Source organism: Arvicanthis niloticus, chromosome 18 (assembly GCF_011762505.2).
Source record: "Arvicanthis niloticus isolate mArvNil1 chromosome 18, mArvNil1.pat.X, whole genome shotgun sequence".
Taxonomy (NCBI): Eukaryota; Metazoa; Chordata; class Mammalia; order Rodentia; family Muridae; genus Arvicanthis; species Arvicanthis niloticus.
In genome coordinates, this window is record NC_047675.1 from 22,604,706 (window position 1) to 22,629,289 (window position 24,584).

The window sequence follows — 24,584 nt, forward strand, 5'->3', positions numbered from 1 at the left end:
AGCGCTGACAGTGCAGAAGCAGCTAGGGCTCTTCCAAAAGAGGAGAAGCGCTCCAGAAACCCAAGAGACAACTGGAGACGGAAGGCCAGAGCAGGCCTGTCCACCACTAGGTGGGCGGTGTTCGGGGAAGAATTGTTCTTGACGAGGATTTGCTCACGCCTGGGAGAGTACAGAATCAACACATCTGGCTCTGGCATCCTCAGATGTTCCCTGCAGGGCAGGGAATGCTCATCTCAAGACCTGGCTGGCTGATCTCCATCTGGCACTAAAGCTTCTCCTTTGCATCATTAGACCACCCCAGCTCTGTTTCCAAGAGAGAGGGAAAGTACTTGGTTTGTTTGTTTCTTCCTTCTCTTGGCACCCACAGTCCAAAAGACTGTCCTGTTGACCGAAAGGGTCCTGTTTTGCCAGCCTGGCACAGTACCAGTCACTGAAGTGATAAGTGCCCAAATAGCAGGCAAAAGCTTCAAACCAACCTTCCCAACCATAGAGGTTTTTATGAATTAAAGATATGGGGTGGTCTTCAGGCATGGGGGCTGGTAACTAGAGGTTGGGAAACTAGGCCTAATGTGTTGTGCACTTTCAAACCCCACCATGGATGGGGTTGGGGTGTGTGTATAGATATACGTGTATGTGTGTGTGCCTACAGAGGCCAGAAGAGGGAGTCAGGTTCCTTCAGAGCCAGAGTCACAGGTAATTCTAACCTACCTGATATGGGTGCTGGGAACCAAACTTGCATCCTCTGATGGATAGGTAAATGCTCTTAACCACGGAGCCATCTCTCCAACCTGTTCCAGCCCCTTTGAGCTGCCTCCAAGTCCTGAAAAGCAGGCAACCTAATCTCCCATGACCTTCTCATCAGAAGGGTTACTGACAGCAATGCTAATGGGAGTGGACCACATAGCTACATACTTCTAAAACTGATAGGAAAAAAAAATCAGGTAATGGGGGCTGGAGAGATGGCTAAAGGTTAAGAGCACTGAATCAGAACCCTCCTTTTACAAACAAGAAAGTAACGCTCAATAGGAAACAAATGCTCCAGATTCCAGTGACGTCGACCTGGGCCAGGAACCCAGAGACCTGGTTTGAAATCCAGAATTTTCTGAAGAATCTCTCACATAAAAATCCATTTCCACTCCTGCCAGATGTGGTGGTATTCAGCTTTAATCTTGGGAGGCAGAAGCAGGTGGATCTCTGTAAGTCTGAGGCCAATCTGATCTATAGAGTGAGTTCCAGGACAGCCAGGGCTACACAATGAAACCCTGCCTCGGAAAAGCTTTTTGGGGGAGGGGGAAAAGGGACAGAGGGAGGGAGAGGAGGGGAGGTCCATTTCCTAGAGCCAGAACAATGGGCAATGGAAAAAAAACATCAGCTTTGACTTATCATAGTCTCTCGAACCTGCCCACCCACCTGAGATTTTTATTATTACCAGTTAGCCCCATAAACTCAATTTTTTAAAAATGGGAATAAATTTTGCAAACAGATGCAGTACACCTAAACAGAAGCTGTTGTTCACCGGACACTGGACATTTCTCAAAATCAATTTTTTAATTAGAGAATTCAGAAGCTGTTTTTCTGGGTGAGGGACCCCATCAGTGGAAAGGGGAGAGACTGCCTCTATCTTTTCTCCAAACCTCAATTTCCTTTCCAAGAGATGTTTGTAGGCAAGGCACTGGGCATGCTTTATCCTCCTTTAGCTGTTGAATACGTTCAAACCAGCCATGTCTAAGGTCCTTTGCCAGGTCTCCTATTTCTGAGAGGGGGGAGGGGGCGGAGGTACCCAGAGAGCCTACTCTAGGAAGGATCCACCCTCATTTTCCTCATCTGTGGGGAGGTGATAAGGTGTGCTGCCCTCTGCCCTGGCTCCCATGGTTCTCGAGTGGCATACCAGTTCCCCCAGTTAACTACACTAGGGCTGACCTTGGGCTGGACGAAGTTCCAACGAAGGTGGACCTTCGTTCCCCTTAACGTCCACACCAGAGTAAAAGTTATCTAGCCCAAGTTTCACCGGAAGGTTTGCCCTCCCACCCAGAGTTCTGATGGACACACTAACTTTCTCATAACAGAAACCAAATAGAGCGGGCTTTGCTTGGAAGTGAAATGTGTGCACACTAAGAGTTGGAACCCTCAGCCCAACACAAACTCAGAAAATTCTAGTAATTTGCTCATATCCACCCAGCAGAGAGTGGGGATGCAGACTCACATGCCTTGTAAGCATGCGCATTCAGGCTGCATTCAGCACTTAGAGGCGCCCCAGAGGCGCCCTAACCCCAGACTTCTCGACTGAGGAAATTTACTAAAGAGTCTAAGACACTCTGGGGCTTGCGTGCGTGTGTAGGTTCTAACACAGTGACACAGGTTCTATCGGTTCACCAAGTGGCCGCACTTGACAAATTTGATGGTGGCCAGTGGCCTTTACCCGTTGAGCCATCTTACCCGCTCCTCCAACTTCTTTTTTTTTTTTTTTCCCCAGAGTTTTATTGCCATGTTTAAAAACTTAAAGCAGTACTTCAGGTCCTTACCCAAGTCTTTTTCCGGCCCACTTTGATCCGAATGTCCTATCGCCTCCCACCAGGTAGCTGGAGAGATCTACAAGCTGGCCTCCAAGGGAGATCTCGCCTACCTTGCGCCTTCCCTCAGCATAGGGTCAAGTTATGGGGTCACTCCTGCTCCCCAGAGAGAGGAGCTGAGCAGGTTAGGAGAGGTTTGCCGCCATCAGGAAAAATGGAGACGAGTCACCCACCTGCCCGGGGACCACAGCCGGCACCTGCTACTGAGAAGCCTCGGGTTAGGTACCGCCCCTAGCCTGCGCCTGGCTTTGCGCACAGGGAGCATACTGGCCCTTTAAGAACGGCGGCTCCCGCCGCGCACTGGGAGAGGACTGCGGAGCCAAACTCGCCGGGGACGCCGGGCGCTGGCTAGCTGGCTGGCGGGCTCGTCGCTCTCTCGGGCCGGTTCCCTGCGCCCCTCCCGGGACTGCCTGGGGATCCAGGCCCGATTGGGCGCGGCAGCTAGTGGAGCCAGAGGGAAGCGCGCGCTCTGAGCAGCGCGGGGGACCTTGGGCATGGACAGAGAGAGCAGGGCGCGCAGGGGGCGCCGCGGGACCGGGCGGCCGGAGCGCTGAGCCAGACAAAGGCTCTGGAGTTGTGCTTGCTCTCGGCGGCCGGGGCCAGGGCGCACCGCGCCGACGCTGCGAGACTCTGCGGCGTGCAGCTCGGCCGGTCCCCTTTTCCAGCGGGCGAGTCCCCGCGTGCCCCGACCTGCCCTGCCCGCTTCTCACCCGGTTTGGGAATTTGCAGAGGGGACCTGAGCTGCTCCCGCAAGCACTGGGAACCCGAGGTCCGCCGCGCGCCCGCGGGGCCGGGAGCCAGGGAGCGTCGCAAGTTTCCCAGCCGCGTGCGAGGACGCGGTGCCGGCCAGCGAGCTAGCCCTGCGTGCAGCGCTCGGGACCCGGCTGGCTGCCTAAGAGCATGGGCAGCGACCGGAGCGCACTCGGACGGCCAGGCTGCGCTGGCAGCTGCTTCAGCAGCCGAGCTTCGCTGCTCCCGCTGCTACTGGTGGTGCTTCTGGACTGTCTGGGCCACGGTACAGCGTCTGAAGACGCCGAAGTGTACGCCGCTGAGGTAAGAACCCCACCCGCTTGTAGGAGGCTTGCAGGTGGGGGAGACGCACCGGGCCTTGAGGGGTGAGGGCTGATCGGGACTGGAGAGCATGGGTAGAAAGCGGGATTGGCAGGCTGCCACTCCCTATTCAGAGCTCTGCTGCGCTCCTCTTCCCAAAGCCCTGGATGTACAGGGCTCACAGCTGCCGTGCACCCTGAAGCCGCTCCGGGCACTGACCCGCCCTAGCATGAGTCCCTGCAGCCGCTTCCACAGCCCCTAGCCCTCGCCTCCAGTCTTTTAGCCCGCGCGATTCCTCGAGAGCCGGATCTGCGCACTGTGGGCTTTACGAGAGACGAGGGGTGGGGTGCTGCGGGTAGTGAGAACTCAGGCGGAGCAAGAGCCCCGCAGCGCTCGCGCTTTGGCAGACACTCCTTTGGCTGACATCGTGCGTTGCCGGGCTGACCAGGATGGTTGGGGGATGGGTGTGAATCTCCCAGGCTAAAGGCGGATTGCAACGGTGCTTTGGTGACTTTCTTGGGCTGAAGTATTCCCATGCCAGGGATGGGGTCTGAAGGACAGACCCTATCTTCTGAAACACTTTTCCCACCAGCGCCCCTACGCCCAGGCCTGGGTGAAACTGGGTGGACTCCACGCCTCTTTTCTCTGGAAGCTGGGCTGACGTCCATATGCTGGCCGCTCTCTGGATTGGTCCAGGGAGTGACCAGGCGCGGTCTCCCCGCGCAGAGTCCCTACCAGTACCTCCCGCTCCAGTGTACGCTCCCCGCGCATTAGCACGGTCACCATAGGGTGCCATCGAACTTTTAATGATCATTCTATCCAGTCCTGGGAGAAAGGTGTGGAGTCTGGAGAGAGGACGAGCCAGGGGCTGCATCTTCCTTGTAGGCTTTTGGGGCCTTGGGGCCCTTGGGGTCCTTGGGCTGCCTGGAGCGATGGTTTGCAGACAGTGCATCCTGCCATCTCAGTTCCAAAGGCTTTTGGGACTTTTCTGGAGCACTGTCTGTATTTGCACACAGCCTAATCTTCCATCCCAGTCCCGAAGGCTTGCCCACTTTTCTAGTCTACCTGAGAGAGATTTTTCCAATGAAAGTCTGTTCTCTCCCCACCCTGCTTTAATAAAAACTTGGGGGGACCAGTTACACCTCCAGTCCTCCACCTGCCTTGCCCTCCTCTCATCAGATCAGAGAGTTGCACGGAGCCCAACCCAATTCACAAGGCCTTGGGCCAGAGGCTTATAGGGAGCTCCTGCTGGTAGCGATTATTTGCCTGTAACCAAGGTGCTGCCACTGGAGAAGATGCCAAAGAATTTCAAGTCATGGATTCCCCTTTGAGAGTTTGTGGCCTACATAGACCAAGCTGGATTTTGGTGGTTGTGCATTGTTGAATGGACCTCCTGGATGGCCAGGAGCTGAGGCTTGGTGTGCCCCCTCCAACTGAGGAAGTACAGCTAAGTGTGCCCCCAGTCTACCACACACACACACACACACACACACACACACACCGCAGAAGAAAGCCATGATGTCCCTAGCTAGGACTGACTCTTGGTGTACAATTTTGGCTGTGCCTAGACTGTGGCTAGAAAAGGACTCTGAAATGTTGCATGTTGGAATCCACAGTGGGCGGAAGGATGGATGTCTTAACCCTTAGGGTTGGCTTCGGTATACAGGCTGCTCTGGGAGATCCCTTAGGACTGGCCATAATTGGACCCAAATAGTCCCTAGACCCATCTGCTCAGTCTAGACCTGCCATACATAGTGTCCAGATTCCCTTTCCTTTGAGAAAGGTCCTGGTTCTCACAGCTCCTGACCCCTGGCTTTGAGTACCTTTGATAGCTGAACCAAGGCCAACACCCTGCCTCTTTTCACCCTCCCAGGTGGCAGCCACAGGAATTCACTAGATAAAGGAACCAGAAGCTGGGCTGTGCTAGAAGCTGCTACACACCTGCAGCCAGCCACTACCAGCCTGCCTTCCTTGGCAAAGCTACTCCTGAGTTACTCTGCCCTAGCCATTGTCATTTTCTCCCCTGGATGGGCACTGTGACCTAGAACCCCACCTGGGTGGGGTGCCAGCTTGCCACCCCATCAGGACCCTGCTACAGACCTTGGCTACAATTTTTGGCAACCTGAGTGCCTTTGCTTTTCACTAGGGAAACTCTTCCTCCCGCTCTTTCCCGAAACTTAGCACTCTCAGCCTATCCTGTGGAAGTGACTCAGGAGGCCAGAGTTCACAAGCGTGGTGCCACCAACACCAAAACTGGACATTCCCACCTTTCCTGAATAGTGTCATAAGTCTTCCTGTCCTCATCTGACCACTGAGGAAGGTGAGGTGAGCAAAAGGAGGCGAGGAGACTGGAGTCAACTAGGGTGCTCCTGGGACTCTTTGTAGACCAGGCTGGCCTCAAACTCAGAGAGTGCCACTGTCTCTGCCCCCCTAGTTGAGATTAAAGGTATGTGCCGCTACCACCAGGCCATAGAGTTCTTTTGATCTTCAGATCTGACTGGAGTCACTGTCTGTGTACCCATCTCCTCTTGTATGCCAGTGATGGTCCCTCTAGGTCCCTCCTCATACTAATATTCCTTCTCAACTATGGAGCAGAAACCGTACAGGCCTCATGTCTTCTCTGAAGGGAAAGGGGTTTTATGTTAGGCTCATAGCAAGGATAACTCGGACACTGTATCTCCACACATCCTCAAGATGGGAGAGAATCAGTGTGATGGGCACAGTTGAGGCCTGGGGTTGGATGTAGACCATCTTTCACATTATCCTTTAACATGTCTCTGTGTTGGGACCTCCCTTGGCCCAGCCATCACTGACCTCCTCATGTGTCTTCAATGGAACAGCATATGGCCCCGGCCTGCCCACTCTGACCCCTGGACACACATACTTTATATTGCCCCACCCCAAGGAGGAAGGAGACTTCTAAAAGATACCCCTAGATGTGGACAGAAAACCTCATGGTAACATACCCATACTCTCTCCCCTAAAGATTTTCTCTAAAAGTCCAGAAGTCACTTGTGCCAACTCAGAATGGCATGCAGTGGATGTGGGAAGGCCTTTCCCCACCATGGATTTAGTCTGGCTGTCCCTTTTTTCCCCTTTTTTGTGTCTGGATTCAGGTGGTCCTTGCCAACATTACCCTACTGGGAGTTTGGTTTCGGCCTGAGGGTTCAAAGGTGACATCCTTAATGTCACCCCAAGATTTAGGTGGACACCAAGGCAGGAACCCCATGGCCAGTTACATGGTACAGTACTCGATGAGTCAGCAGAAACAAAAGGGTTAAGGATGTTGCGTGGACACCTCTTCCTTGCAAAGAGAATCCTGGCAGATGCACAGTCCATGGATAAGGCCCTGAGACTGAGGATAGCTGAGCATTCCCAGGCCTGAGCATATCAGCACCCGTGGGCAGGAAGAGCACCCACCCACCCACCCCAGGGCTTGAGAATGGGGGCTGTGGAGCACTGCTCCCCAATGGACATGTGTTTATTCGGAGAATGCCTAGAGACTAGCAATCATGCGGCTAGGCCCTCTGCAGGAAGGGACAGGGCATGCAGTCCCAGGCAAGTGTGGCAGACTTGGGTTTGCCAAGGGGTACAACGGGTACCTCCCACTGAATCCCATGAGCCCCCAAAGAGACAAGAGGAAATGAACAGAAGGCTTGCCTTAACCTCCTCTGCTGTCCGATGTCCTATGTTTCATAACCACGGATGGCTGAGTCCCCAGAACTCTGCAGCCTGGAGAGCAGAGACCTGGGAACCACATGGAGACACGAGGAGCCCAGCTCCATGTCCAGCACTTAGCATCATAGCCCGTGGTAAGAATAACGACAGAGAAGCAAGCAGCAGCCTTTGTTGGCAAGTTGTTGAACCTGTCTGAACTTCAGTTTTCTTGCCTGTGATGGAATGGCCATAATATCTGCCTGACAGTGTTACAGGAAAGACTATTCTGTTTATAGACAATGTGTAAATGCTATGTGCCCAGGCAGCCCAAGAGCCCCAGGCGTTACTTCAGTACAGCTATCAAACTAGTTCTGTCCAAGAACATTCTAGAAGCATTTTCACATTTCTTCTTCCTTTTAATGCATATGGAAGAGAAAACTAAGCTCTCCGGGTGAAAGCACCTCAGGTTACATAGCCAGGAACTGCAGAATGGGAGTTCGAACCCACAACCTTCAGTCTTGGTGTCTCAGATTGGGCTAAAGGTCAGATTGCAAGGTATCACCCCATGAATTCCTTCTGCTAGTAGGAGCCTGCTGAGACTGACCCAGATAGCAAAGTCTTTTCAGGGAGTCTACCAAAGCTGCCCTGTTCCTTACCTACTCCCACCCAGACCCTGTCCTGGGGAGTCCCAAGGTCCAGGTGATACTCCAGGCCTGGTCTCTAGCCAACCTTGAAAACTCCACAGCAAACAAAGGCCCTTCCCGCCCCGCCCCTCCCCTCCCATAGGCCAAAGGACCCGTTTGTTTTTCCTTCAGGTTAAGGCTTGTGGGGGGCGGGTTGGGTGGCTGCCTCCTTCCTGCTTCCCTGGCTGGAAGTCCCCGACAATCACCATAACCCATAGCCTTCTTTAAGACTCAGAGTGGAGTAGGAGCCTAGTGGCTCTGGCCTGTATGTAATCTCAGATCTTTAGGAGGCTGAGGCAGGAGGATTTCAAGTTTAAGGGCCACCTGGTCAAGGCCAACCTAGGCAACTTCATGAGACCCTGTTTCCAAATAAAAAGTTAAAAAAACAAAACAAAACAAAACAAAAAAACAACAACAACAAAAAAAACAAAACAAAAAAAACCCAGTCTGGGTTAGTAAGCTCAGAGGTAGAACACTTGCCTGGCATAGTCTAGGCTCTGTAATCAATCAACCCCCAAAACTGGGGGCAGGGAGACTTGTGGGTCTAGAGAGAGATGATGTCACAGGGTGAACATTACAGAGCACCTGGAATTCAGTTCTCAACGTCCACATTAGGCACCTCACGGCTATTAGGCCTCTGGCCTGCAAGAGCACCTGAACTTGCATACAAATGCATACAATTAAGACGGGTATGATGGGTATGGTACGTGCTTATAATCCCAGGATTTGGAAACCTGAGGCAGAAGGATCCTAGGTTCATATTAAAGTAGATTAGGCTTCCCAAACTCACATGCCCTAGGACTTTTCAAATGGACCATGCAACCCCCTGAGAGTATCAGACAACAAGAATTGAGTAGTCTGGACAGTCCCTTGTTTATGATGACGAGGTCTTTCTGTGTAGCTCTGACCAGCCTGGAACTTGCTATGTAGACCAGGTTGGTCTTGAATTCTGTCTCCCAAGTGCTGGGATTAAAGTGCCACCATGCTCAGCAAATTCTCTCTTTCTTTATTGGCCTGGTGTCTAGTCATTCAGCTTTTTGTCCTGTTCCGAATGGCCCCATTTCGCAGAGGTGGAAACTAAGTTTCAGAGTTATCTTAGCCAGTTTCTCATAGACAAGCAACTAGGGCCTTGGGCAAGTTTCTACTCAGAAACAAGGCCAGAGTTAGTTTCTATTCAGCCTTGGGGTGGGGGTGGGGGGCTGTCTAAGGTGCCTTGCTGGCATAGATGGACTAAGCTGCCTAGGGTAGTTCTAAGTACCCTGTCTCTTCAGGGGTGCCTGTTGGATGCATCTGTGGCCCTGCCTCAGAGAGGTGGCTGGGCTTGGCTGCTTTGGAACGCCCCCTTACATGTGTGTTCGTGTGTGTGTTCGTGTGTGTTCGTGTGTGTGTGTGTGTGTGTGTGTGTGTGTGTGTGTGCGCTTCTGGTATGGCAGACAGAGCAGAACCCTGGTTTGTTTCCAAGAATCCTCAGATCTTAGGTCTAGGGACTGATTCATCTTTGATGGTCCTGACAAGCTTTCCTTTGTACCTGGCTGAGCAAAACACACCTCGGGCTGCTCAGATTACTGAAGGAGTTGAGGTAAGAGACAGAGCAGAACCTTTGAGATTGTCTTTATCACCTGAGGCCTGATAAGGGCCTTGGGGGAAAGGGCGGATGTGCTACTACTGGACACTCCCCTAGTGTAAGCCCCAGGAGCAGGATATTGTCCACAGCAGTGGCCCAGGCCCCAGTCCTGTCTCCCCGCTCCAATAGCTGCTCTAGGCACAGCATCAATCTGGGATCTGGGGGCTCCTTCTCAGGTGCACCCTCCCTGCAGGCTTATATCCCTCCATATTGCTTCAGCAGGCCTGGGGGAGGGCAGTCTGGCTCAGTGCCCAGACCCAGCCAGAGACACTGGGTGTGGGGAGGATTAGGTGCCCTACCCCAGTGCTGTGCTGGGCTGTTCCTAAGAAGGACCAGAGCCCAGCATACTAGGCCAAGGAACACTGCAGAAACCCGCTGCACCCAGGTCTATCCCCGATCAGCTGTGTGACTCCTCTGACCCTTGCTCCCAGAACAATAAGAATAGACAGATGTTTGTCTTTCAGGAGTGGTTGTAAGCATTAAATGGTCCACAGCAGGTTCTCGGGTTGTGTTTACTGTCTTCTGAGGATCAGGAATTTCCCTGATGAAGTACTGTCCCTTGCCTTCCTGCTTGAGATCGGCCTGCAACATCAATAGATACTTTTTGGATGGAGGCTGAAACTCACGGCAATGGCTAGGACAACCATGACTCTAGGGTCTCGGGAACATCCCACAGACACGCTCTGGTCTAAAGATGGGAGAGGCCTCATGCCCCAGCCCTCATATGTCATCGGACAGTGGCCCTCATAGAAAGGGCAGCCAACCCTGCATTAAGGACCCTTCCCTTACTATGCCCTGTACTGACTTCCGTGCCTCAGTTTCCCCATCAGGGAAGCGCAGCTTTGCCTGTTTGCCTCACCCATGAACCTGTAGGTGACAAAGAGGAATAGGAGGCAGGAGGTGCCATGCACAAGGGACAGATACCACCAATAGGAACTGGAAGGGCCTGGCTACAGCCTCCTTTCACTGTGGGACCTGGGGTACTGTTCCCACCATTTGTCTGGAAGCAGCAGAACACCTTAGCTATCCGTGGTCCAGGGGTCTGAGCTGCCTGTCACAATAAGGCAGTGGTAGCTGCCCTGTGTACCCTGCTTCCACCAGTGTGGCTAGCTTCTAGATCTTCTCATAGCCAGGACTGTGCGGGGATGATGGAGCACTCACTCCCAACACTAGGAAGGAAAGAAGCCCCAGCCAGGGTGCTGTCTGCTGCCCGCTTGGCAGATTCGTGGACACTTGGTGTGCAGCCACTCTGAGCACGTGTTTGCCAGAGACAGGCCAGCCATCAGCTTCACCTCATACTGAGAGCCTGCAGCTCTCTTCACCAGTCCCTGTCCCAGGGGTGTCACCAGCCACCTTCACCCCAGCAGTGGCTGGGAGGCATGGCTGATAGGGAGATGGAAACTCTGTGCTTCCTGGGGACTTAAAGGCATTTAACTATGTGAAGGAGAGTCACCAGGCTCCCTTGAGACCTGTCTGGCAGCCCTGAGCTAGCTCTGGGATGAAACAGCTCTTCTGCCAGACCTCTGGAGCTCTTTCATGCAAACAGGCCAGCTCCCTTTCCCTCCCTGCCCAGGGGTTTCTCCTGAGTCTCTATCCCAGCCTACCCCCCTTGTGGCTCTGCAGACAGGCTAATCAGCCCCTCTGTGGTTCTGATTGCTAGCGCTGGAGATATTTTTACCGTATGCAAATAGGTGATCTGAAGGTGCCCTTATCTGTCAGCAACCACCCCATCCCCCAACCTCCCCCCAACACACACACACACACACACACACCAGCTCCATGCCTTTTGCCCTTAGCCTGGTGACCTTGCCCATTGGACTTTTCCACAAGGCTTCAGGAAAACTGTCCAAAAGGGAAGTGGACTCTCCATAGGAGCTTTAGAGGAGGTTTCAGTGCTGGGGAAGAACTGAGGCAGCAGTGTTGCCGTGTGGGTCAGGGGGTAAAGAGAATCAGTGGGGAAACTGTGGGGGCTCCCTCCTCCCCCAGCTACCCTGGGCCCTGGTCTTGCTTGTGCCTGGCCAGTTGCACCAGAAGCCTGGACCTCTCAGCCCTGCTGGCAGAAACCAGGTTGTCAGTCAGAGCCCCAGTCTCTTATCATCCATAACATTTACAGGGCTTTTTGCCACTTGATCCTTACAGAACCTCACAGATGAAGGAGGCCTTAATTCAGACTGCCCCCACCCCCACCCCCGCCATCTTTTAATAAGCTTGGCCCCACTCTGTACAGAGCTGACACTTGATTCTTGGCTCCAGGTCCCTGCTTGCTATTCTGCCATTCTCTAAGGCCCTCCAGTCTCTGAGTGGGACTGCACAGCCAGCCAGGCTGAGGCTTGGTTTGGCAGCTCTCTGTTCATCAAGTTTGAGCACTGCTGCCCTGGGCTGAGTGGGCTAACATATGGATGTCAGCCCAAAGCATCTTCCATGTCTAGCTTGCCTTGGGTTTCTTCAGCGTATAGCCTTTCCCTTCTAGAATGGCCTAGAAAGAGGGTCTTCCAGGTGGCCAAGTAACTGTGATAAGGACAAGGAAGGCCTCTGCTTCCTTGTTTCTACCTAGATACCTTCCCCTCACCATCTGAGGGCATAAGGCAGCTAGTCTTTCCTAACATTTCTCGGGATCATTCATCAGAATTGCCAGTTCAGATTGCTGGTGCATTTATGGACTTAAGAACCCTGAAGCCCCCCTTTCTGGTGCAGGGTCTCCTGGGTGCCTATAAGCTCTAGATGGCCATGTCTCCCCCAGCCCCCCAGGGGTCATGCTAGAGTATACAGAAACATCTGGCCGGGCAGTGGTGGCGCATGCCTTTAATCCCAGCACTTGGGAGGCAAAGACAGGCGGATCTCTGAGTTCGAGGCTAGCCTGATCTACAGAGTGAGTTCCAGGACAGCCAGGACTACACAGAGAAACCCTGTCTCCAAAAAAAAAAAAAAAAAAAAAAAAAAAAAAAAAAAAAAAAAAAAAAAAAAAACAAAAAAACAAACAAACAAACAAAAAACAGAAACATCTGGCAGAGCAGGTGATAGGTGGATGGATGGATGGATGGATGGATGTCAAGTAGAAGGATGCATGGGTGGGATTTGCCTGGCAAGTTCTAGAAAGGAACTGAACACGGTGCTTTTCCTGGGGCTGTACCTCTCAAATCTCACTCATTTTATGTTACCTTGACACAAGCTAGATTTACCTGAAAGGAGGAAACCCCAACTGAGAAAATACTCCCATAGAATCTGGCTGTGGGGCATTTTCATGATTAATGATTAGGGAGGAAGTTGCATTGTAGGTGGTACTATCTCTCGGCTGCTGGTCCTGAGTTATATAAGAATGCAGGTTTATATAAAGCAAGACAGTAAGCAGCATCCTCCATGGCCTCTGCATCAGCTCCTGCCTCCAGGTTCCTGCCCTGCTTGAGTTCCTGTCTTGACTTCCTTCAGTGCTGAACGGTGATATGGAAGTGTAAGGTAAATAAACCCTTTCTTCCCAAAGGGCATGGCTGAAGAGACTCTAGCCAGCCCAGGCATGGCAAACCCTGCTCTGGCAGGCCTTGCCTTCTCTCCATTTTTCTGCCTTGCTAAGAACCAGTAAATTACATTTCTAAAACTAAGCACCAAGGCCTGTTTCCTTATTTGGCCACTACCTCCCTCTAAGGCTGACCACCAAGGTCCAGCTACCAAAGTATTGAAGTCTAACAATCAGAGCCCCCTTTGGCTCACCTTATTAACATGCACAATTAAAATTTAACACAGATTTCCCCTTGCGCCTTTATTAATTGCCATTTGCGCCTATGGGTCACATCTGTCTCCTCTCTATCCAAAGACAGTCCTTTGTCCTTTTGGAACAAATATCCTTTCCTCTTCTCCCTCTCCTCTACCTCCAGCCTTTGTCTCTTATTCCCCGCCCATTGTCCTGCAGGGCAAATAAATCTCCTTTGTGCTGAGAACTAGGTCTTGAGGTATCTTATACTGAATACTGGTCCCTTCAATGCTGTTTTATCAAGCAATAGTAACTAAGTCGCGCTGTAACAACACACTGGTCCTCATTTTGAAGATGAGGAAGCATCCAGTACAGACAGTAGGAGCTGAAGATGTAGGTCTGTGGATAGGAAGGTTGCCTAGCATGCCTGAAGCCCTAAATTTGAGCCCCAGGATAGCATGAAACCAGGCATGGTAGTGCACGCCTGTAATCTTGGGAAGTGGAGGCAGGAAGATAAGGAATTTAAGGTTATCCTTTGGTTACATAGAAGTTAAAGGTCACTCTCACCAGAGACCCTGTTTGAAAATAAAATAAATAATTCATAGCAGAATCCTTGTCACATCCTCTTGGCACACCCTGCCTGAGCCTGTCTCTCCTCCCCATGCCCACATACTCCTAGAGGCTTTAGGATCTGCTGGGTTTCCCACCTGGTGAAACCTTAAAAGATTCTGAACAGAGGAGCCAGTGAGTTGACTCAGTAGGTAAAGGTGTTTGCCATCAAGCTTGGAGACCTGAGTTTGATTCCTAGGACCCATGTGGCAGGAGGAGAGAACCCACCTCCTCTGACCTCCACATGGATACCCATACATACCCAAAATTAATAAAGCCAGACATGGTTGCATACACCTTTAATCTCAGTACTCAGGAGACAGAGGCAGGCTGATTTCTTATGAGTTTGAGGTCAGCCTGGCCTACAAGGCAAGTTCTAGGACAGTCAGAGCTATATAGAAGAGAGACCTTGACTAAAAAAAAAAAAAAAAAAAAAAAAAAAAAAAAATAAAGAAAGCGAGAAAAGAAAAAAAAATGTGTGTGTGTGTGTGTGTGTGTGTTCTTGTGGAAGACCTGGTTCAGATAGCTTACAACTTTCTATAACTCCAGTTGTAGCGAATCTAACATCCACTTCTAACCTCTGTGAGCACCAGGCACTCACGTGGTGCACATACACAGGTGCAGACAACCACTCATACACATACAATAAAAACACTTTAAATGAAAGAAGAAAGGCTCATGACCCCCAAAAACCATAGGTGCCAGGGCTTCTGTTGTTATGTTAAACACTTACGCTGTCAGACTGCCTTCTAAATATCCTTATTTCAATCCATAGGTTTCTGTTGGCCTTAACTTTGGTCAGAGAAGCCTCTTTGCATAGTGGTTAATGCAGACTCATTAGAGGCCGAAGCGCCAAGTGTGTGTAACTGTGCGTGTTCAGCTGTGGATGACTCATCTATATTAACAGATCAGGGCTGGGTGGAAGATCAGGCAGAAAGAATTACGAGCTGATGGATAGGAGGAAGAGTTGTAAAAGGATGACTCTCGGCGTGACGTGTCTGTTGGGCGCATCAGCTGACAACAGGTGTGATCACCCATATGAGATCAAACCTGTCAAAATTCCGACACAGATGGGGGTGTGTTCAAAACCCATTGGACAAATGTCAGAGTTTTTCAAAGAATAAACAAAAACTATCATTTTTTTTAAAAATGGCGCTGGAGAGAGGGCGCAGCAGTTATGAGCATGTCCTTGCAGAGGACCCAAGCTCAGTTCCTAGTGCCATGTGTCGTGGCACAGTCACCTCTAACTCCAGCTCCAACCCAACACCCTATTCTGGACACCATGAGAACCTAGATGCACACAAACTTAACTAAAAAAAATTTTTTTTAATTAAAAAGAGGGGTTGGTAGCTGGGCAGTGGTGGTGCATGTCTTTAATCCCAGTACTTGGGAGGCAGAGGCAGGTGGATTTCTGAGTTCAAGGCCAGCCTGGTCTACAGAGTGAGTTCCAGGACAGCCAGGGCTATACAGAGAAACCCTGTCTCAAAAAACCAAAAAAAAAAAAAAAAAAAAAGGGGGGGGGAGTGGACTGAGGATGGTGGCACACGCCTTAATCCCAGAGCTCAGGAGGCAGAGGCAGGCAAATCTCTGAGTTTGAGGCCAGCCTGATGTACAAAGCAAGTTCCAGAACAGCTAGGACTACAAAGAGAAACAGTGTCTCAAAACCTTACCCCACGCCCCCACCTCCCTACAAATGGAGAGATGGTTGAGCAGTTAAGAAAGAGTATTTCTGCTCCTGCAGAGGACCAGATTTTGGTCCTCAGCATCTGCATCCAGTGGCTCACAACTGTCTGTAATTACAGTTCCAAAGGATCCAGTGCCCTTTAAACAAAGAGAGAGCCTGAATACTTAAGGGTCCCGAGCAGCCTGCCTGGAGCAGAAAGATCCACCTGGAGGTCCAGAGGATTGGCAGGGAATAATGTACCAGTCTGCAGGAGTGATGTGGGAGAGCTGAGTTGGGCTTGGTGGTGAGGGATTCATAGGCCTTGGAAGAACTGAATTTTCCTTTGAGTTGGGAGGTCTTGGAGGGTTCTGAGCAGCGACTGAGCAGACCTGGTTTGGCTCCTTTGCAGAACTGGCTTCGGCTCTATGGCTACCTACCCCAGCCAAGCCGCCACATGTCCACCATGCGCTCTGCCCAGATCCTTGCTTCTGCCCTAGCCGAGATGCAGAGTTTCTATGGGATCCCTGTCACGGGTGTGCTTGATGAAGAGACAAAAACGTGAGTCCGAGTCCTTCCATGTGACTGACCCCTTCCACATCCCATGGGCCTCCTGGCCTGCAGCCTGCTCCGAGGAGCCTTTGGTATCTGACATCTTCAGAGGAGAGTGGTCCGGATAAGGAATAGCAAATGATTTGATCTTCATGCTAATGCTTGTTGTTTAGTATGGTTGCCTGAAGCTTTATGCTAAGAAAGATAGGAGCTGGAGAGTTAAGATTTGCTGACTGCTCATGCAGAGGACCCGGGTTCAGTTCCCAGTGCCCACAGGAAATAGCTCACAAGCACCTGTAACTCCAGTTCCTAGGGATCTGAGAGAATCTCAACAAACACCTGTGTGTACACAGTGTACATTAATTCATGCAGGCACACATACATGCACATACATAAAAAAGAGATAAATAAAAAAGAGATGAGGTAGATATAATCCAGCTTTGGCAAGAAGAGCATTATGTTCGATTTGTGATACCTGCCACAGGCATGGGAATGGGAATGAACCCCTGGATGGGACAACCTAGTTAGGCCTTACTCTATTAGAACTGATAGGACCTACAGATACGTTGAGAAGCATAGAGCTTGACATAACTAGGACAGGAGGCCTCAAGAGAGCCCAGCTCATCCTAGGATTATATTCAGTAGCAGGAGCGTACATTCTGAGTCACTGCTCCGCGCTCAGTCTTCTTAAAATGATATCTCTTTACCCACTATTCTGGAAGCCAGAGAGTCTCCCACCCCCAGTATATCCCTGTGAGGGAAAACTGGGAAGCAAGAGGTTCCCTGGAAGAGATAACCCAAAGCTGACTCCTCTATATCTGTGGCCCAGGTGGATGAAGCGGCCTCGGTGTGGGGTTCCTGATCAGTTTGGGGTACGTGTGAAAGCCAACCTGCGTAGACGGCGGAAGCGTTACACTCTGACAGGAAAGACATGGAACAACTACCACCTGACCTTCAGGTATGGGTCCAGCTTCGAAGGTGCGACTTTACCCTTCTCAGAGGGACTTAGACTTTCTTTCCCAGAAGCATACCAGAAGAGGTCTGGCTAGCCACACTGATGGTCCCCCCCCCCCACAGTGTAGGAAGCCTCCCTCCAGGGAAGGCTGGGTTGCTTCCAAGTATCTCCTGCTTGGTTCTTGTCTGGCCCCAGCTGGCTACAAGCTATACTGTCCTAATGTGGTCAGATAAGCTCCTGAATCAGTATGGTCAGTAGATCCAGGGGTCAAATGTCCTGCTTTCACCCAGGCCTCAGATCCCTGAGTGAATTCATGGTCCACTCAGTCAAACCTCCCCCTCACCCCTTACATTTTATAGCAGTCTGTCTTCACCAGCAGCTGAGTCTAATGCACAGGGAAGGGGCAGGCTTTCTACTTTCTATACAGGCTCTAGACCAGTGGTTCTCAACATGTGGGTTGTGACCCTTCTGGGGTGGCATATCAGATATCATGCATATCAGATATTACATCACAATTCATAGCAGTAGCAAAATTATGGTTATGAAGTAGCAACAAAATAATTCTATGGTTGGGGTCACCATATCACGAGGAACTGTATTAAAGGGTTGGAGCATTAGGAAAGCTGAGAACTCCCCTGCTCTGGGCTGTATATCCTTCACGCAGTATCTCACTTAATCCTCTCAAGGACCCCCACAAAGAAAGTATTAGTCCCTCTCCTTTTGCTGTCTTTCAAATAAAGAAACGGAAACTGTCTAGTCAAGTGTCCAAGGTCACACAGCTGAAGTTAGGTTCTGCCTGTCCCTGGGTTCAATATTCAGAGTGGCTTGTCCTCAGCTGCCCCTATCCCATGGCCACAAAGAACCTGTACTTTCATTTACTTACTATTTTATTACCTTTTGTTTTGAGATTTGGAGTTGGGGGTTGGGGGTTGGGGATTTGTCAGGTCCTCCTGTAATACCCAGAATGCCTTCAAGCTTGCTATGTAGCTGAAGCTAACCTTGAACCCCCAACCTTACTACATCCAACTTCCAAGTGGTGGGATTTCAGGTCAGGATTTAGATTTCATACCCATCTCCTTAATGTGTATATATATATATATATATATATATATATATTTTTTTTTTTTTTTTTTTTTTTTTTTTTTCTTGTTTCTTTTTGGTTTTTCAAGACAGGGTCTCACTGTGTAGCCCTGGCTGTCCTGGAATTTACTCTGTAGACCAGCTAGCTGGCTTTGAACTTTGAGATCCACTTGCTCCAGCCTCCTGAGTGCTGGGACTAAAGGCATGGGCTGCCACCAGGCCTCACTGTTTTTCCTGTTTTACATCTGCTTGTCTTCCTCCATGAAAACTTAGGGTCATATCTTAATACATTACTGGATGTGAAAAGTTCTAATTCGTATCTAAGAGTGGATAGTGTGGCATCATTATGCACTCTTAGGAAGGTGGTGGCCACGGATAGTATCCCACAGGCCCCTGTCCATTCTTATCTCCCCACCCACCCGCAGCATCCAGAACTACACCGAGAAGCTGGGCTGGTACAACTCCATGGAGGCAGTGCGCAGGGCTTTCCAAGTGTGGGAGCAGGTCACACCCTTGGTCTTCCAGGAAGTACCCTATGACGACATTCGGCTGCGAAGGCGAGCAGAGGCTGACATCATGGTACTCTTTGCCTCTGGCTTCCATGGCGACAGCTCACCGTTTGATGGCGTGGGTGGCTTTCTGGCCCACGCTTATTTCCCCGGCCCTGGTCTGGGTGGGGACACCCATTTCGACGCAGATGAACCCTGGACCTTCTCCAGCACTGACCTGCATGGTGAGGACAGCTGGCCAGGGTGGGAGCGGGCCAGGCAGTGCCTAAGCTTGGCCAGCCCCTCCAGCTCAGTAGCTTCAGGCTCAGGGGAAGGGAATGTCCCCTTAATCTCAATCTGTTGTCCCACCAAGGGAAGGCGGGAAGAGAAGGGGATGTTGGGCCCATTTCTCAGATGGGGAAATTAGAAGCCAAAAGCAAGAGAAGCTCAGCCCCATCCAAGAGAAAAGCAAGAGTAGGGTCCATGGCAGCCTGGAGGGCCTAGGATGACCTGGGGTGACTGTGTATGCCTTCACGACAGGAATCAGCCTCTTTCTGGTGGCCGTGCATGAGCTGGGCCATGCACTGGGGCTGGAACACTCAAGCAACCCCAGCGCTATCATGGCACCCTTCTACCAGTGGATGGACACTGACAACTTCCAGCTGCCCGACGATGACCTTCGGGGCATCCAGCAGCTGTATGGTGAGTAGGCTGTGGCCAGTTGGCCATGTGAGATAGGCACTACTCTGCCCCCATTCTATAGGCAGGAAAACTGAGGCCAAGTCCCTTGGCCAGAGCCCACACTGTGGCTCCAAGCTAGAGCTGCAAGAAGATTTACATGAGCTATCCTATTTCCATCTTATCTTTGGCACTATGCCCTACTAGACTAAGGGTGTCCCAAGGTCCCAAGGATCCATAGTCTTGAGTCTGTTCCCAGACTTCCCAGTGGATTTGAGACTGCTGCTTATGTAGCCCAGATTCTACATAGCAAATCTATAGTGGCCAGATCTCCCCAAGGCCAGGTCTTCTGTCAGCTTCTTCAGGGAGCGCCTGACAGATATACCTTCCTTCATCCCCAGCCATTCAGTAATGAGCTGTGTGTATCAGGTAGAGTTCAAGCTGCCAAAGCCAGGGCTGTGCTACTTACTCTACAGGTAGGTGCCTCACTTCCTAGGGCCTGGCAAGGCGAGAAGAATGTCCTCAGGCATAGCAGAGGCAGGTAGCCTCCCATCCAGCAGAGAAGTTGAGAAGAAGAGTCTGTGGAGGAGGTTGAGCGGGGGAGGGGAGCAAGGATGGTAATGTGGTAGAGGAAGAGGACTTCTCTGGGTCGACAGGATCATATACCTGGAGGTGGGGTCCTTGCTGTGGCCCAAGTCTCTCCAGGCTAGGAGGCTTAGGACTCCAACATTGTGTATAGGGGAGACCAGCATCCAGGCTGGGCTCTGTATCTCCTCTCTCACTGCCTGATCCCCCCTCTCTGTAGGCTCCCCAGATGGTAAGCCACAGCCCACCCAGCCTCTCCCTACTGTGAGGCCCCGGCGGCCAGGACGGCCAGACCACCAGCCACCTCGGCCTCCCCAGCCACCACATCCAGGTGGGAAGCCAGAGAGGCCCCCCAAACCAGGGCCCCCACCCCAGCCCCGAGCCACAGAGAGGCCTGACCAGTATGGCCCCAACATCTGCGATGGCAACTTCGACACAGTGGCTGTGCTCCGTGGAGAGATGTTTGTGTTCAAGGTCTGGCCCCACCCTCCTAGTGCCCCCTCCAGCCAACCCAGAACCTGACCCTCCCCTCCCCTCCCATAGCTTCCCTAAGCCTATTCAGAGCCTTGCCTGGCTCCTCCCTTGCTAACAGCTTCTGGGTGCTTACCAGACCCTAGACCAGGAGGAAAGCAACCCAAGAAGGCAAGGGACTTGTCAAGGGTCACACAGCAATCGGGTTCTGCTCTTCAGCCCAAAGCTCCCTCCTTGGAGCTGCTTTGGCTCTCCAGGTACTGCCTGGCTCCTCCGGGTGTGTCTGACAGATCATCCCTGACCTGGGAAGGAGCAGAGTAAGCATAGCTAGCTCCCACCCTGCGCCAAGGTACCCTGCACGCTCGAGCTGCCCTGTCAATACCCACCCTCTTCCACAGGGCCGCTGGTTCTGGCGAGTCCGGCACAACCGTGTTCTGGACAACTACCCCATGCCAATTGGCCACTTCTGGCGCGGTCTGCCCGGGAACATCAGTGCTGCCTATGAGCGTCAGGATGGACATTTCGTCTTTTTCAAAGGTAAGCGGGATGCCGTGCAAGGGTCCTGGCAGCCTTCGTGCCCTGTTGGATCTAGGAAAGGAGAGAGTCCTGCAATTCCTATCCCCATGGTGGGCTGACTCAACACCTGGAGGAAGCTTAGTGTGGATGGAGAGGAGACAGAGGCTGGGGGGATTAGGCAGTCCTAGACTCTGCAGGCCAGGGCTGCCTGGATTACGACTGTATCCCTGTCCATCTTCTGCAGTCTAGAACCCCCCTCCTCACTGCCCCCGCCTCTGCCTCTTGTCCCCCTGGGAATGAATCCCATAAGAGCAAACTGTCCTTTTTAAGAACAGGTCCCTAAGCCCAACTGGCCAGCATCTCTGTGTCTGTCTACAGGAGGAAAGTTTTGGGGACATGGGGGGCAGGGAGCATTACCCCTGAGAGATCAGTCTCTCCCACTCCTTAGGCAGGAATTCTCTGAATACAAGGCTGGGCTCAAATTGAAATGGCGAGTTCTAGACCTGGTACCGTAAGGGCCACTAGACACAGCTCCCAGGCCTAGAGGAGGTATCCTGTGGGCCTGCAGAGTGTGTGAGTCGGGCTGGGTGGTAGCGGTTGACTTGTGCACAAACCGAGAAATGAGCATCTCGGAGGTGGCCAGGAGGATAGGCATAGATGCGTGTGGAGTATCATTAGTATGTGTGGTACCGTGTCTACATGTGTCGAGATGGGCAGCGATGGTGTGAATGGATGGCGGACTTAGAAAAGCATTTCTTCTGCCACCTCCATCCCCAACCCAGGCCCATCCCCATCCTCACACAGGCCACTGTTCCCTGTGCAGGTAACCGCTACTGGCTTTTCAGAGAAGCCAATCTGGAGCCAGGCTACCCACAGCCGCTGAGCAGCTATGGTACAGACATCCCCTATGACCGAATCGACACAGCTATCTGGTGGGAGCCCACGGGTCACACCTTCTTCTTTCAAGCAGACAGGTGAGCAGCTTCTCTTAAAGGAGGAGGCTTAGCCAGGCCCTCTCATTTTCAGACCTGCCCAGAGAAGGCCTATGGGTGAAAGGCCCAAGGGCCAAGCCGGGGCTCCAGGTTCATAGCCTGATACTTCTGGTCATAGGTACTGGCGCTTCAACGAGGAAACACAACATGGAGACCCTGGCTACCCCAAGCCCATCAGTGTCTGGCAGGGCATCCCCGCCTCTCCCAAAGGGGCCTTCCTCAGCAACGATGCAGGTACCAGACCATCCCCTCCCAGAGGACCTGACACTTGCCGAGTATTCTGCTACATAAACAGGATACAGGGTTCGTCCGAGGTCCCATGGCATTGTGATTGCATGGAAGGAGGACCTAGCTCTGTCATGCTCCAGCGTGACATCCTGCCCGTCCTGCATCATGACTGTCCTCTTCTGATGGACCTCCAGCCCCACAGCTAGAGAAGCTGCTGTCTAGGTGCCTCCCATGTCTGTCTATGTCTGGAGCTAGAGCTGAGGTTTAAGTAACCCTAAACCTCTCATGTTCGGGGCAGAACTGCCAGCTTTGCCAGTGCCCCGCCTGACTGCCTGCTTCTGTGTGCAGGCATGTCACTGTGCTCGGTAAAGCCCAGACACGCCCTGTGCTGTAGACCTAGCCCTTCCTGGTGTCAGTGGGATGCATGTAGGATGCTCAAGGCCAGAGAGCTGGTCCAGAACAGCTTTAGGTTTGGGTTCGGTGCCGGAAGACCCAGGACCATTTAACATGCTCCACAAATGTCCTACCACCAAGTTCCATACCTTCCCCAACCTGAACCCATTCTGGCCTGTCTGTTCCTATAGCCTACACCTACTTCTACAAGGGCACCAAGTACTGGAAATTCAACAACGAGCGCCTACGGATGGAACCTGGCCATCCCAAATCCATCCTGCGGGACTTTATGGGCTGCCAGGAGCACGTGGAGCCCCGATCGCGATGGCCCGATGTGGCTCGTCCACCCTTCAACCCCAACGGGGGTGCAGAGCCCGAGGCAGATGGTGACAGCAAGGAAGAGGATGCGGGTGACAAGGATGAGGGCAGCCGTGTGGTGGTGCAGATGGAGGAGGTGGTTCGGACAGTGAACGTGGTGATGGTGTTGGTCCCCTTGCTGCTGTTGCTCTGCGTACTGGGCCTGGCCTTTGCTCTGGTGCAGATGCAGCGCAAGGGCGCACCCCGAATGCTGCTCTACTGCAAGCGCTCACTGCAGGAATGGGTCTGATCACGTGGCAGCCCGCAGCACCCAGTGCTCAGGTCTGCAGGGGCAGGCACGTGGATCCCACCCCATGCTCCTTCGGTAGCGGGATGCTCTTAGCCACACACATCCCCTGCCAGTGTAGCCCCTGCCCTCCTTTATTTATGCCCAGGTGTCTCTTCTCTTTGGCACCCTCTCTCAGCCTTTGTTTCTGCTTTCCTGACTCGTGCCAGGAGATGCTTAGAGATCTCTGAGTGTACGGCTCCAGGCAGGAACGAAGGGACAGAGGCTCACACCTCTGGAAGTTGGCAGAGGGCTGGGAAGCTTCTTCAGTGCTGGCTCTTCAGCCTGAATCTCTCTCCTGCCGTGACTAGAGCTATGTTTGCCTTGAAGGAGCCCAGCTGGGGCTCTACCCTCCTGAATTTGCCTTAGGGAGAGTCTATGGCCCAGGGGCCACCCTGATAACCTTGAGACTTAGTTTCTCCTTCTTAGGCTACTAAGAAGCCCAGAAGCCTGAAAGCCCTCCCCCATCCTGGCATCCAGCAGCTCCCACTCACCGCTGGGTCTGCAGCTTCTTTCCTCTAGGAAGGGGCCCTGGACCTGTCTCACCAAGGACCAAAGGGAGCCTGCTAAGCTCTGCCAACCGATGCTAGTGACTAGCTCCTCCTTCCCTAAGCTGCCCACATTCTCCTTCATTACCCATAGATCTCAGGAGACTGGGCACTCCCCCCACCCTCTGGCTTCTGCTGTCCTTGTCCCCACCTTTGGAGACATGGGGCAGGCAGCACACACTAGGGTACCAGAGGTCCCCGGGCAGTGCCTGATAATATGGATGCCCAGGAGGTCACAGACCAGGCTTAACAATGGCTTCCTCCCTTCCAGCTTCCTGTCCCCACACAACACTACTAGGCTCAGGCCAGCAGCTCACCCCCACAGAGTCTGTGGAACCCCCAAAGGAATCCACTAAGGCCTGGGAAGTCTGTCCTAAGGGTGAAAGGGGAGCCTCCTTTCCTCTTTTCATCCTGGAGTCAGCAGGGGGCTTCTGTGGGAAATGGTACTGTACAGCTGGCTCTGTCTCCTCTGCCTCCCTAAAGCTTTGAGCAGTAAAAGGCAGCCACCCAGGATCCTCTGGGTCACCACCTCTTTCCAAGTGGTGGATTCTTATAGCCTGGCACTAGAGGTGACAGACGGGAGGGGTGTATCCAGGAGCACTCTAGATATCACCTCTGCAGAACCTGAGAGCCAGCAAAGGGTGGGGCATCCACCCCTATCCTTTAGTTCTGTAAATAATCTGCACTGATTAAATGTACAGCCAACAAGTGTGGCTGCTTTTGTATGTCTAGACTCTAGCATATCGCAAGGAAGACATGCTTGGCAGGGTCGGGGCCAAGCTGGGATGCTGAGGAATACCCTACTCCCAGTTTGGTAGGACCGTTGGGATGGAGTCCAGGAGGGTCAGGGAAGAGTGTAGGGGGAACAGTAGAGGGGCTGGCTGGGCTGAGGCCCAGAACCAGGTTTATTTGGCATT

The 24,584-nt window shown here is 52.2% G+C and overlaps 1 protein-coding gene across 1 annotated transcript; it reads left to right on the forward strand.

Moving 5' to 3' along the window:
• Positions 1–2,872: 2,872 nt before the first annotated feature.
• Positions 2,873–24,375, forward strand: Mmp15 (matrix metallopeptidase 15). Its single transcript, XM_034522686.2, has 10 exons — positions 2,873–3,623; positions 15,951–16,099; positions 16,920–17,048; positions 18,551–18,858; positions 19,154–19,315; positions 20,097–20,350; positions 20,746–20,884; positions 21,687–21,837; positions 21,974–22,089; positions 22,668–24,375. The coding sequence occupies exons 1-10, from the start codon at positions 3,471–3,473 to the stop codon at positions 23,081–23,083; spliced, it is 1,977 nt and encodes a 658-aa protein (XP_034378577.1). The 5' UTR covers positions 2,873–3,470; the 3' UTR covers positions 23,084–24,375.
• The last annotated feature ends 209 nt before the right edge of the window (positions 24,376–24,584 follow it).